The 13,722-nt window shown below is 41.7% G+C and overlaps 1 protein-coding gene across 1 annotated transcript in view; it reads left to right on the top strand.

Moving 5' to 3' along the window:
• The window catches only part of ZDHHC17 (zDHHC palmitoyltransferase 17), a 505,513-nt gene that overhangs the window by 94,970 nt on the left and 396,821 nt on the right, over nucleotides 1–13,722 (top strand). The window contains exon 2 of the mRNA XM_085653012.1: nucleotides 5,398–5,501. Coding sequence (XP_085509138.1) covers nucleotides 5,398–5,501 — 104 coding nt within the window. The remainder of the gene's footprint in view (nucleotides 1–5,397; nucleotides 5,502–13,722) is intronic.

Raw genomic sequence — 13,722 nt, 5'->3', positions numbered from 1 at the left:
TTTGTGGTGGGTGGAGATTTTAACTCTCAGTTTGAACCACTTGAGGGGTTGTTGGATGCCATAAATCAGGAGAAGGATGATTTATGGAAAATCCCACCTGTGGTAGGCCCAATACTAAGCGCTTGGACACCTTTGGCTGTCCAAATCACATCCCTGTCATTGGCTCATTCGATTAGGGCATGCAATGGTCGAGCAAAATCTGATAACCCCTCTAGGCATACTTTTAACAAGCCAGGAAGGGAGGCCGACTTGATTATATTTTTGTCCAATGTAAGGAGTGGAACAGAGTCCAAGATTTTAGGGTGCTACCCAGGGGAGAGAGTGACCATAATCCCCTGATCCTGGATTTTCTATTACCAGGCTTGCGCAAGGGCGAACCTTTATTACAATCTGATAAATCCAATAGGGTTATTTTGTCTAATAATAGACGTAGGGTAAGATGGGACAAATTGGCTAAAAACCCTGACGAACTATCTGAAGTATACGCTAGGGTTAGCCCAGTATTGGAAGACATGGCTGCTCTTATTGGGCAACAACCTGTCTGATTTTTATGAAAAACTGGACGAACTCAATAAGGCACTATTCCTTAGCCTAACAGATATTTTAAATCCCCCAGTCCCTTGTGGGAGAAGGGCACGAAGAAAGCACCCCTGGTATAACAGGGCATGCAGACTAGCGAAGAGCGAACTGTTGGATGCACTGAAAGATAATGTAAATAGGGACGTTATCCAACACAGGAGACAAGTATATCGATGGTTGATCCATCACGCCAAGCTTGAGTGGGGGAATGAGAATTGGGCTAGGCTAACAACTGCCTTAGCGCATAGGGATGCGAGGAAGTTTTGGCAGATTGTGACCACTGGTTCAGCTGAACCTGATCCAGCAGTGAACCCGAACATTGCCCCAGAAGTATGGGAAGACCATTTCAGTTCCCTGTATAAGGGGGACTATTCCGACATGCAGGTTCCACCGGGCGAATTGTTGACGAGTGACGCTGTTGGTACAGTGGTGATTAGTTTCACCTTGGGTGAGGTTCAGACTGCTATATCCAGGCTCCCTGCGGGTAAAGCTCCAGGGTTGGATAGGGTACCCGGAGATCTTTACAAACATGAACCCAGAGTATGGGCGCCCTATCTTTTAATAATATTTAATGCAATCTCTGGGGGTATGCCGGTCCCTTCTACTTGGCTGGGAGCAGAGGTAGTCCCTATTTTCAAAAAGGGGTCGCCCCTGCTCCCAGTCAACTATAGGCCTAATAGATGTAGCCCAGAAACTTTTTGCAAGGTTGATCCTAGACCGCCTCTTGGATTGAATGGAGGAATCTGAGATTCTGAGCCACTATCAGGTGGGTTTTAGAAAGAGTGTATCGACTACTGATCAGATTTTTAGATTGAGTATGCTCTTCTGGAAAACGGCTAAGGTGGAGGGCGGCTCCCTATACACCGTTTTTGTAGATCTGCGTGCGGCCTTTGACTTGGTCCCACGTAGGAAGCTTTGGATCGTTCTACGGGATTTAGGAATGCCATCCCCCCTTTTGGATATTATAATACGACTCCCCACACATAATTTTGCAAAGGTCAGGTGCGGGAGAGAAGGTAACTTGTCATCTAGCTTCCCCGTTGATAGGGGGGTCAGGCAGGGTTGCGTCCTGGCGCCAACCCTGTTCTGCCTCTATGTAAATGGAGTCCTCCCCCATTTGAATGCGGTCCCAAACAGAGACGCACCAAAGCTCGGTGGTATAGGGATATCAGCGATTATGTTAGCTGATGATACCCTGTTGTTCGCTAAGACTCCAATGGGTATCCAGCGAGTTTTGTTATGATAGGGGGCTGGAAATAAACACGGCCAAAACAAAGTTTATGATTTTTAATCCTCCAAAGACATCTCGTCCAAATCCGGTTATAGATGGTGTCAGCCTGGAAAGAGTCCAGACGTTCGAGTATTTGGGATTAACCCTAAATGAAAATCTGGCTTGGGTCCAACACCAGATTAAATCCCAATTAAAGTTAACGCAAAAGGCGGGGGGGATTATTAAATTATGGAATAAATCTCAGACAAAACCTATTGGACCGCCACTCGAGATTTATAAAATGCAGGCACGAGGGGCAGTAATCTATGGCGGTGAATTGTGGGGACACAATTGTGCCTCTGCAATCATTGCCACGGAAAACAAGTTTATCAGGAATTTACTCTCCCTACCTACTAGTTCTCCCCTTCTTCCTCTCAGGCTTGACTTGGGAATAAGATCTATAAAGGAGGAACTAGGCTTAAAGCCCTTAACTTTTTGGAGGCGTCTTTGGGTAACCCCTGAACTTAACACTTACAGGCAAGAATTCCTGGAACTAATAAAATATCCAAATATACGGAAACTCCCATGGTTAAAATATATAAAGGATGAGTTTGAGAGGCTGGGTTGTTCTGTTCTGTGGAGAAATCCGGAAGAGGCTTGCAGAAATATATCCCGTAAAGATCTGGTCAGTATATATTATGACTGTAACCTGTCTGCTTGGTTATTGAGCGACAAAATGGGGTCAATGTCGAGTACATTTTTACTAATGAAAGATTACTACAAGATGGAGACTGTTCTGGATGATATTAACCCCATTGGTCTCAGAAAATTATTTCTCCAATGGAGACACAATTCCTTACCAATTAGAGCCCTTACGAGTAGATGGCACCCACCAACCACTAAAAATTGTCCTGCCTGTATTGAGGAGTTAGAGAATGATATTCATGTAATGTTTTTCTGTCCTTCTAATATGAAGCCTAGGAAAAAGTGGATTGTTCCCTTATGCAGAAAATGGGGGTTTAGGCAGAATTTGCATGCCCATCGAATATTAAAATCTGATCTATCCCCATTAACTGTTTTTGCTGTAAGCAAATTCCTAGCTGCAATGTGGAATATTAGAAGAAGCTTAGTGGTATAATGAGACTCCCTCCACTGTACATGACTATTCAAATGATGGATGAGACTCTCTGTTGATATTGTCTACAGGCAATGAAGATTTTTTTTTTTCTGGTTAAAATTGTTATTTGAAGATGTATTTTTATACTGGAAATTTGATAATGATTTGTTTTATATTGTATTGACCTCTTTTATGACATTCTTGCAGTCGAAATAAAGACAATGAAAATATACCAGTCTGTAAATGACTTCAGTAGAGGGTCGGTGCTTATTTCTACCAAATGGCAATTCAGCAGAGCTCCACTGTAATTGAACGGTAAAATGTAGTCCTGAAAGTGCTTTCACTGCTGCCCTAAATAAGAGTTAAATATTTTCCTTGTTGCTTGATACCACTAATGACCTTATAATGACATCTTTGATATCAGCTGGTAACTCCTACACAGAGTTCCTGTTACAGGGAGTATAGCTGCTGGGAGGAAGGTAGCTCTTAAAAGCAACACGGATCACAAGTTAGGCCCTGAGGGTTGCCTTAGAAATGAGGAATTTCTGGGGAAATCAGTAATTTGATTCCCAATTCTTCACAATATGTTGCTCTTAGGATCACCCCTGCTTGCGTCAGGCACAGTCCTTAAGTGATCAGTAAGGTAGTAAGGAGTTTTTATGGTTCAGGGATGTGTACTGATACTTGTTAGTAAAGGGGATTTATGGTTCAAAGAAGGGTAGCATTAACGAGTAGGTAGGGTTTGCAGGGTTTAGTGAAGGTAGTGCTCTAAAGGGTTCTCAAAGTTCAAGTGAAAATAGCGTACAGGGTAGCAAAGGGTTGTAAGGTTCAGTGATTGGTAGTGTTAAGGAGTAGTAGAAGTTTCTTAGGGTTCATGGATGGGTAGTGTTAAGGTGCAGTTAGTGTCTTTTAGGGGTCACGGAAAGATAATATCCAGGAGTAACAAAGGTTTTTAGGGTTCAAGGATGGAGAACATTAAGGGGTTTGTATGGTTCAGGGAAGGGTATCATTAAGGGGTAGTAAGCAGTTTTGGGGTGCCGCAGGGCTTGGCGTTAAGAGACAGTATGAGGTTTCTAGAGTTCAGGGAAGGGTGACTGTAAGGATTAGTAAGGATTCCTTGGGTTGAAGGATGTGTAGTGTTTTTGTGTTTGTATTGGAGTTTCAGGGTTGGCAAGGAGTTTGTCTAGTTCAGGGAATGGTAGGTTTAGAGAGCATTAAGGGGTTTTAGGATTCAGTAAAGGGTAATTTAAAATTACAGTATGTTAAGTAAATTAACTTAAAATATAAAATATTTGAAGAAATTAAATCTATTAGTATTTTAATCTTTTAAATTTAAATAAACTAAAATTAATAATTAAATTAAGTTTTAGGAGCTAATCTTAAAAATAATATCTCCTCCGCTCATATCATAAAACTAGGGATTTGGAAGAAAAACACCATTCTCTCCAAGAGTGTAATGTTAAGGTAGTGCTAGGGTTGACGGAAAGGGAAGGGGGAGGTGGTTTTGGTACTGTAATACACCAACACATTTCTCCTGACTGCCCTTAACCCGTCTGGCCTGCTGCCAGAGAAGAATAAACACCATCATTATTTATCTAGGAGGCCTGTATCTTTGCAGTAGCATGTCTTTGACGAGTGCTCGGAGGTACTCCTGAAAGCTCTTTTTCTAGGTTGATTGCATAAGGTTAGACAACATCTGCACTATCAAGCCAGAGCTAAACCGGCTACTACAAATGCACACGTTTTGCCTCGTCTCTTTTCATCATCTTTTTTCACAGTTTTATTTGTGGCTTTTTTTATTCCATATATTCACAGCGAAAGGCGAAGGTGTCAAAAAGACACAAACCTTGTGCTAATTCATTCACGCATTAATGTGAAACCTGTTGGCATTGCCAATGCATGGTATTCTTCTTACTATATAAATAGTGAGAAAGAAGATGAGAGGAAGAGTGAAGAAAAAGGGAGAGTGGGTGTTGTATGATTGTAGATACAGATATAAGAGGTAGGCAGCGTGAGATTGGACTTGGTGAGAGGATGGATAGTGAGACAGGTGATGTGTGGCAAGTGTGTGAGCATCTGTGTATCAGGTGGTGAAGCAAGAGAGTTGAAAGTCGCGATAGGAGGCGGCCTAATCTGATTGGTAGGGACTGGAAGGAAGGGATAAATGGAATAGCTAATGCAGGGGTGTTTAATGAGTGAGTTGCAGGCTTTAGAACTCAGCAGAGCAGGCAGCGGACACAAGCAGTGAAGTGTGTGGGCGTGTTTCTGTTTTGAGATTTATAACATGATTTGTGCAATCTTTACATTTCTAATCCTCTTCAATTTTTGGTTCTGAGATATGTGAATTGGTGTCTAGAATATTTGAATAGGGATCCATTAGCTTCTGTTGCAACAGCGCAGTCTGGAGATCTGCCGTTGGCGATAATTTTATATCACAATGTATTTATGTTATTCAATAGAGCTCTCAAAATTACTTCTTTATCTTTCGCAGGAAATCAAGTCGCAGAGCCACTATACCCACGGTTACAGTGAATCTCTTGGACGCAAAAGCCACGTCGATGATTACAGCACCTGGGATATTGTTAAAGCTACACAGTAAATCTGTTTTAATATTTTTGAAATTGCACTTCATTTACGATGCATCATTTAGATTTATCTTTACCTTTTATGTCCCCGAGTTCTGTATTCAGGTTGAGGTCTATTAGTAAAACGTATATATTTGTGTTTTTTTTTACATTTGATATTTATGCGTTACTGCTGTAGCATAGGCTGACCCTATTTGGATACTCAATGTGAACTAAGTTAATGTTTGGTAACTTTGTGTTTTCTGGCGTACAGTAAAATATTGAATATATTGAATGGCATGGTCAATTTTTCTATTGTTCTGTATGCAAACTGTGACTTTTACTGACAAATACAATAGAAAAGCAGCTGTGCAATGCATAGTTTGTTTTGCAATGAACCCCGCTCCGCTCACTGGTGTAATAAGGAACCTCGATCATTGGACTTTTTTGTAAAATGTCAGTATCAGATCGTCCCAAACGGAGCAATGCGAAAAATGTATAGTTATCATTTGTTTATATTCTGATTTTCCTTGTTTAAGAAGGGTAAAGCAGCGTTATGTTAACTCCATAATTAATGATTTACAAATGTGACAGTTTGTCAGATGTGACAATTCATCAGATGTACTAGAAAGCATCCCCATAAACGTGGGGTATGTCCCCTGGGCACTGGTTCATATCTCTCGTATGAGGTTTTGTGAGGTTCAATAGAAAAACTTCAAACACTGTTTTTCAGTAATTTCCCTGATTTATTTCTATTACTGTTTCTCATCCAGGGGAAATTATACTTCATCTCCCATAATGCATCAATTATACACCATTTTGTTTACAACTTTCAAATATCCCAATGCATTTCGGCCACTTTGGCCTTCATCTGGGGAATATCTAAAATAAATGGAAAGAGTGTGTCTCAATATACAAGGACCACGGGGTCACAGTAAAAAATATGCACATAGTGGGTGCAGGGTGAAACGTTGTGAACAGAATCGTTTAATTAAAATGGTGACGAGTGTGTAATGTTTATTAAAGACGATAGTGGTCCTTATCATAACTTCACGTCAACGTATTAGTGCTAGAAAGGTTGCTCATTCGCAGTGCTTGTGAAACCCGATTAAAGGCCGGTAAGAGCTGGTGAATATCAGCGCGTTATGTGTGCAATTGGAGGCAGTTGCGGTTGGTGGGATTGAATAAGTCTAACCCGCGTGTACATCGCGATTGTTTTATAGATGTAAAAAGCTCCCCGTGTTATTAGCCATAGGTGCTGGAGTTGATAGCGGGTATGGTGATTAGTTTCTAGCTGCGCGGACACTTACTCGTCCGGTTCTGTGTGTGCTAGTAGAAATCCTGGTGTATTCTGTGCGATCATGAAGAATGCGGAAGTTACTCTGTGTGATAAGGGGAAACGTGACGGCGTCAGTAATCTGAGTAGAAATGGGACTGATTCATACATAGTAAACAGTTATGACAGATGCACGTTCTCGGGTAGTGTTCTTAATACGTGTCCTCAAGTGAATCATGTGATTATGAGTTGCGTGTGGGTTGAAAACCTGGTGACAAATAAAATTAAAGCAAATGAAATAGTACAACAATAGAACATAATCGACTATTATCAATAGGTGGAACATAGTCTATTCATTATGTGATCAATCAAAGGTAGCATTGAAACTTCATACGTTCATTCATTCTATGAGGTTTCATGGAATTAGTAGGTGAATCCAATAATTTTCACGATGTAGTAAAAAGTTATGGTTGTCTCTTCCTTCGTTTCTGGTTATGATTTCTAACACGCAGAATTTAAGTTGACTGATGTAATGTCCAGCTTCTATGAAATGACTAGCCACAGTCGATTTCAAGTATTTAGTTCTGATATTACATTTATGTTCATTTATGCGTGTTTTAATCTTTCTTTCGGTTTGTCCCACATAGGTTTTTCCGCAGGGGCATTTTAGCAGGTGCACCAAGTTGGATGTGTCGCATGTAGCTGTCAATTTTAATTTTAATTTGAATTAGTGCCTTTTCATCGGGTGTGTTATGTAAGGGCCGGTGATGATATTATGACAGTTGTTGCTATTCCAGCAGGCTACAGTTCCCTTGTGTATGATGTTACTCTGTTGTCTCGTAGGATTTTTGATGATCTCTCCCAAATTTTTCGCCCTGTTGTAGGCGAAAATTGGTTCCTGTTCAAAGATGTGGTTGAAATCTGGTTCCAACCGTAGTATCAACCAGTGTTTTTTTAATGATCCTTTTGTAGGTTCCGCTCATGGTTGAATATTTAGAAACCACAGTCATGCGGTTTTGTGTAGCCTTTTCTTTGGGTGATAATAATGCGTCTCTGCTTATCGATTTGCACCGGTTGCATGCTTGGTTCAATATATGTTCCGGGTAACCTCTTGCCTTGAATCGTTGTAGCATGTTGATACGTGTCACACTGGTTTCTGGATTCGATACAATTCTTTTCACTCGTAATAATGGAGTGTAAGGCATGTGATGTTTCAGTGAAGGTTGATGAAAGCTTCCATATAAGAGGGTATTATGTCTATCCGTTTCTTTTATGTAAAGATCTGTCTCAAATCCTTCAGTGTTTTTTTATTCTTACGTCCAAAACGTTGATGGATTGTTCTTGGATTTCATAGGTGAATTGAATCCTTTCATCTACCCGGTTGAGTTTGACGAGTTGTTCAATGATTTCTGTGGAGGATCCTTTCCATAAAATGAAAATATCATCAATAAATCTTACAAATTGTTTCAGTTGTGTTTTCCATTCTGGTACTGACCGTATGTGTTCTTCAAAGTTCCCCATGAAGATATTCACATATGTGGAGGCGGCGCAATTGCCCATTGAAGTTTCGGTCTTCTGCAAGAACCAACTGGTTTTCCATTTGAAATAACTGTCTAGTAGGGTGAAGTGTAATAATTCCATTAGGAAGATTTTCAAGTCGTTGTCATAGTCACTTTGTAGCAGAGCTTGTTCTGTGGCTTCTATGCCAAGTTAATGTGGAATAGATGTATATAAAGATTTTACATCCACCGTACATAGTAGTATTGTCTCGTCCTTTACATTGGGAGTCTTATTGATTTTGATCAGAAAATCTGTGGTGTCTTTAATGAAGGTTTTCATTTTAGTTACAAAGGGTTGCAAGTAACAATCTTAAGTATTTGCCAACTGGTTCGTGGAGGCTGCCTCTTGTGGAAACTATTGGGGCGGAATGGTGGATTAGATAGACTTTTATGTATTTTTGGCACCATGTACATGATCGGGCTTCTGGGGTTAGTTTGAATTAAGTATTTTTTGACTTTTTTGTTAATTGTTCCTATGTCTAGGGCTTTTTGAACAATTTCTTTAAAATTTCAGTGAATTGTTCAGTGGGGTTAGAATCCAGCTTCATGTATGTGTATTCATCAGATAAATGCATTTCGACTTGTTCCTCAATGAGAAACAGTAATGGAAATAAATCCGGAAGCTACTGAAAAACAGTGTTTGAAGTTTTTCTATTGAACCTCACAAAACCTCATATGAGGGATATGAACCAGTGCCCAGGGGACATACCCCACGTTTATGGGGATGTTCCTAGTTCATTTAAACATACACTCTGGTTCGGAGAGTGATACCTAGGAGCACGGAAAATCAAATAAACCATTGGAGAACCTTTCAGCTGTGCACGCACAACCTTTATTAGTTTGTCAGATGTGACCGTTTGTTAGGTGTGACATTTCTTTGTGAGCATAAAACCTATAAATCCTGTCTAGATGACTTAGTTAATTGTACATCACCGTTTCTCCTTTTCGAAGAAAACGTCTTGCCTCTTTACCTTTGATGGCTGTGGCCCTCTTATATTTATAGTCTTTGACTCTAAAGACATTTTCTCTTCTCCCTACAACCACTCTTCAAATTGTTTATGCTGCGTCACTGCAGAAGGTCTGTTTCTTTAAAGTTCTATTGTTATTTTGTCTCTTTTTATGACATTCACAGATTTTTGCAAAATCGATTGGGATCTTTTTTCTTTGTTTGACCTGAAGGGAGTTGCCAGTTCGTTGTGTAGAAAGGTGATCTATTTCAGACTGAGCTCTTCTGGCATAGTGCATATTAGGAAGACTGACTAACACGATTTTCAGGATACTGAAATTCCTAACTTTTTTAGGATCTGTCGTGTAGTTCTTGGGAGTCACCCAGGACTTGCGCGTTTTGGATGACCTAAACTGAGGGCTTTGTGTCCCAACTGCTTCCGGACACCCCCACAGGATATGTCAGATATGTCAGCCATTAGAACAGCTAGCTCTACAGTGCCACTAACACCCCCCTGTATCTTACAGTGGTGTAGGTGGTTTCTGGCAACCACTGAGCAGGACAACCCTGATTCCTCCGGGATCGCGGAAAACAGTGCAGTACATTTCGCTCACGCTCATGCTTGCTTTCTCTCAGAAAACACACAGGATGGTGAATAGGACGTTTCCATAAGAATTTATTGGTCCAGCGACAACCTTGTGTAAAACATATGTGCTGCGACAGTCAGGAGACAGACGCATACCAAAGAGATTGCAAGTACCAATATAATGAATAGTAGATACATTTCTACCATAGTGCTAATGAGATGAACAGACAGTTCAGATAAAAACAGTAGCACTTGCATATTCCTAAAATGCGCTCCCTACATAATTTTGCTAAAATGTACCTAGACTAACCTGGATGGGTAGGTGTATGTGTATCGCTATGTGTATCTGTAGCCAAGAAACCCCTAGGGAAGAACCAGCCCCCTCACCTGATGGTTGGGAATGAAGGGTCCCGTCTCTGCGTTGAGGATGACAACCCGCAAGGGATGCCAGATCGCTGCTTGTCGAAGATTCGGCATGCAGGATCCCCGTCTCCGCTTGGAAGAAATTCTCCTTTAATTTGTAGGGGGGAGTGAGGGTCCTTTGTACTAAAGTGGTCACTCTAGGGTTTTTTCTAGAATCAATGTTTTTTAATCAACCATGAAGGTTTTGAAAACAATCACTGATGCTTTTCTAAACAAGTGTGATCAGGCACAGCTGGCTGTTGTCCAAGGACAAAAAAGTGTTGACCCTTATACAGAATAATTCTGCCATTCCTTGGTTCATGTTTATGTACGTCAGGTTTAGGGATTATAATAGAATACTTAGAGCCTGGTGTTGAGGAGACAGAAGTAAGCTACTAGGCAAAATGTCCCCTGTTTAGAATCGTTATTGTTGTGTGGATGGGACGATGTATGTAAAAATGGGGTATATATCGATGAGACTATCCTAAAAGGCATGACGGAGCTGAGTAGTTACAGATTCGGTTTCTCCTACAAAGTTGCTGTTGGTGGAAATGGTGGTGGACAGGCAGATATTGTTGTACTTTAGCCGGTGATCAAAAGTCTAAACAGAGCATTGTAATAACCCACAATATCCTACTATATTTTTGTACCAAAGCTGTGCTCCTTGGATGCTGGGCTATGCTTTTGTTTATTATCAACGTTCCTTATCGGTCTGACTTTAAAAAACAAGACACTGACAATACTGTTCCCCCTTGTCTGCAGTCTGTAAGGTCAGACCTCCTAAAATACCTCTTATGTGGGTTTGGGAGTAGACCATAATCCTCTACTGTTGTCCACTCCTTAAGGATTGTATTTTGTGGAGTATCTGACAAGCAGAAACAATAAACCAACAAAATGCCCCTTTCCTTTCTCCTAGAAACCAGAAAGGGAAGGATTTCTCTGTTCCAGAAGCACCTTCTCTAATCTATCTTTCTCTTGAATTTCAAAGCACCTGAAACAGTAATGCCATCCCTTTGGAACAGGGAATCGGCCCTTTTTGCAAGCAACTTCAAGTTCCAACAAGCATTTGCAATGCAATAGGTCTCGCATTTGTTAAAATTTAGAGCTATTGGCTTTATCCTTGCAGTGGCATAGCTACAAAAGTCAATGGGCCATATTATCAAGGAACAGCGATAACATTATCACCGCTTTAGCGGCAGGTTCTGGTGTGAACCTGGGCTTCTATGGGAATTCACAAGGGCATATTATCAAGCCCATTATCACCACTTTAGCGGCAGTATCCTGCTGCTAAAGCGGCGATAATGTTATCGCCGTTCCTTGATGATCTGGCCCAATGAAAGTTGTGCGTGCACTGTTTTTTTTCTATTTATTGACTATTGTAGCAAATGCGGCATGCCAAGCTTTAGCTTAAGATGATTTAAAGTAAAGTGCTGTGTGCCACAATTGCGAAAACAGTAATTAAATGAAAAATAAATGCGCCATCCGCCCGCCTTTGTTTTTTTCTTTGTTGACTTCTGTAGCAATAGCAGCTAACCGCGCTTTAGATGTTTAAAGCTAAAGCTTGGCGTCGTTTGCCCCCAAGTGGTATTTTTCTGCTTCTGGTAAGGCATTCAGATATATAATACATCAAGTAACATTACACATACAAGCAAGAACAATTGGCTTTGACAATTTGTTTTAGTTGCATAAGACAAATAAGCAACAACTATGGCTTTGTTGTATAAAATATTAAAAATGCTTCAGTTCTGAAATGCATGTCTGTGTGTGGATTATGCACAGTACTGTAACCAAGAAGGGATGAGGGTTCCTTTACTGATCAACTGTTTTCTAGCAGAGCAAGGGAAAAGAAACTGGGAGTACAGGGGAGCATGCATCCGTTTGAGTCTTGTTAAGCTGGGACTCTATAGTTTTCGAACACCTGCTTATGTAAGGACACAGAAAGCAATTAAGAGTAGAAAATAAGTGTTTTCCATAGCTCTTGGCACGGCTCAATGTGTGGCCAGCTGAGATGTCCAACTAATCATTACAGTTTTGCCACCTAGTTTAGAAAAAGAGTTCTCTATTTGTTAATGAGTCTCTTCGCGTTTGCCGAGGGGATGAGCCTGGAGTTTAAAGGTCATTGGGATTTGTAAGAGAAAATAGTTATTTTTTAGCCCATAGTAGAATATGGATAGGCAGGCGGGACCATAATTTGCATTTAGATTAATGAGCTAATAATTAGCATAATAATAATGTGAATTCAACAGAAATGTGTTCTAAAAATAGTGTGGCATACCCACCCATGTCTATGTATAACTCAGTAGCAAGTAAACCTGCACCCACATGCCTTACTTCCACCATCCACACCATCGGTTTCTAACCAAATCTAAAAACAAAACAAGCATCGCAAACAGGAAGATGGACGAAAGCCTTATTTTGCTCCTCATTTTTGAAGATGACGTGGTTCTGCACGGAAATGCTATATAAAGTTTACTTAATTCCCGCACATCCCGCAGCTTTTAATTCGGGGAAAATGCATGCAATGTAGACAGAAGCAGGCACACAAATTATGCCCCAGGTTGAAAGAAAACACTGCACTTTAACCAACACATTCCCTAAAATATTGGAGAATGGAAACGTTTACGTGATTGAGGGGAGCGAAGAAAAGGGATGAGTAAAAGAGCTGCGCAAACACATATCCTCGACAGCAAGTACAAATTAAGAACAAGCAAAACAGAAAGCAGCTCCACATACAGGCCGGGGAGGAGACCTGGGAGGGCGAGGGCTGCCAGCGCATGCGCGGTACCTGTAACTTTCGCGTGCCCAGTGGCGGTGTGTGCGGCCGGTGCAGGCAGCGCCTGTCCCCTTCCGGGGCTCCCGTGGTGAAGAGGGAGCCCCGGTGCCAGAGAGGAAGTGCGGGAGCTGAAGTCCCGGGTCCCAGGAGGGGGGCCGGGTGAAGAGCGGCAGATAGCAGTGCGGGGCTCCCATGCCTAAGGAGAGAGCCCCGCGTCGTGCTGGCAGAAGTATAGAGAAGCTGGAGTGCTCCGGAAGCGTGCCGCAGCCAGCCGCCGTTCAGGAGGATTCCCCCCGCAGACCGGGTGAGTGGGAGATTCTCCATTTATCCAGTGGTTTTGCCGATGAAGGCACAGTGTCAATGTTTATTTACTGAGCGGACCCGCCGTTGCGGGCCGCTCCAACGATGGGGCGAGGTTTAAAAAAAGAAGAAAGTGAAACTGCATGCTGGCTTGCGAGGACGGAGGGGGGACAGGATTTGTGCACGCCGCGTGGCTGTAAGCGCGTACACAGGCTCCAATCCGCCAAAAGCCTGCGCGTGCCCATCTCCTGTCCCACTTTTGAGGCAAGTCAGCAACAATAGATCTCGCTGGCGACAGCGCTTCGAGCTGCGTTCGCCAGGCGAGAGCTAAAAGTCATGTAAACTTGATATTCCATACATTTACTTAGTACCCATTGAAACAAAGTACTGTTGACCAACAATCTAGCACT

This window comes from Triturus cristatus, chromosome 4_1 (genome assembly GCF_964204655.1).
Source record: "Triturus cristatus chromosome 4_1, aTriCri1.1, whole genome shotgun sequence".
Lineage (NCBI taxonomy): Eukaryota > Metazoa > Chordata > Amphibia > Caudata > Salamandridae > Triturus > Triturus cristatus.
The sequence above is the reverse complement of the archived record's forward strand: the minus strand, read 5'-3'. Positions and strand labels throughout refer to the sequence as shown.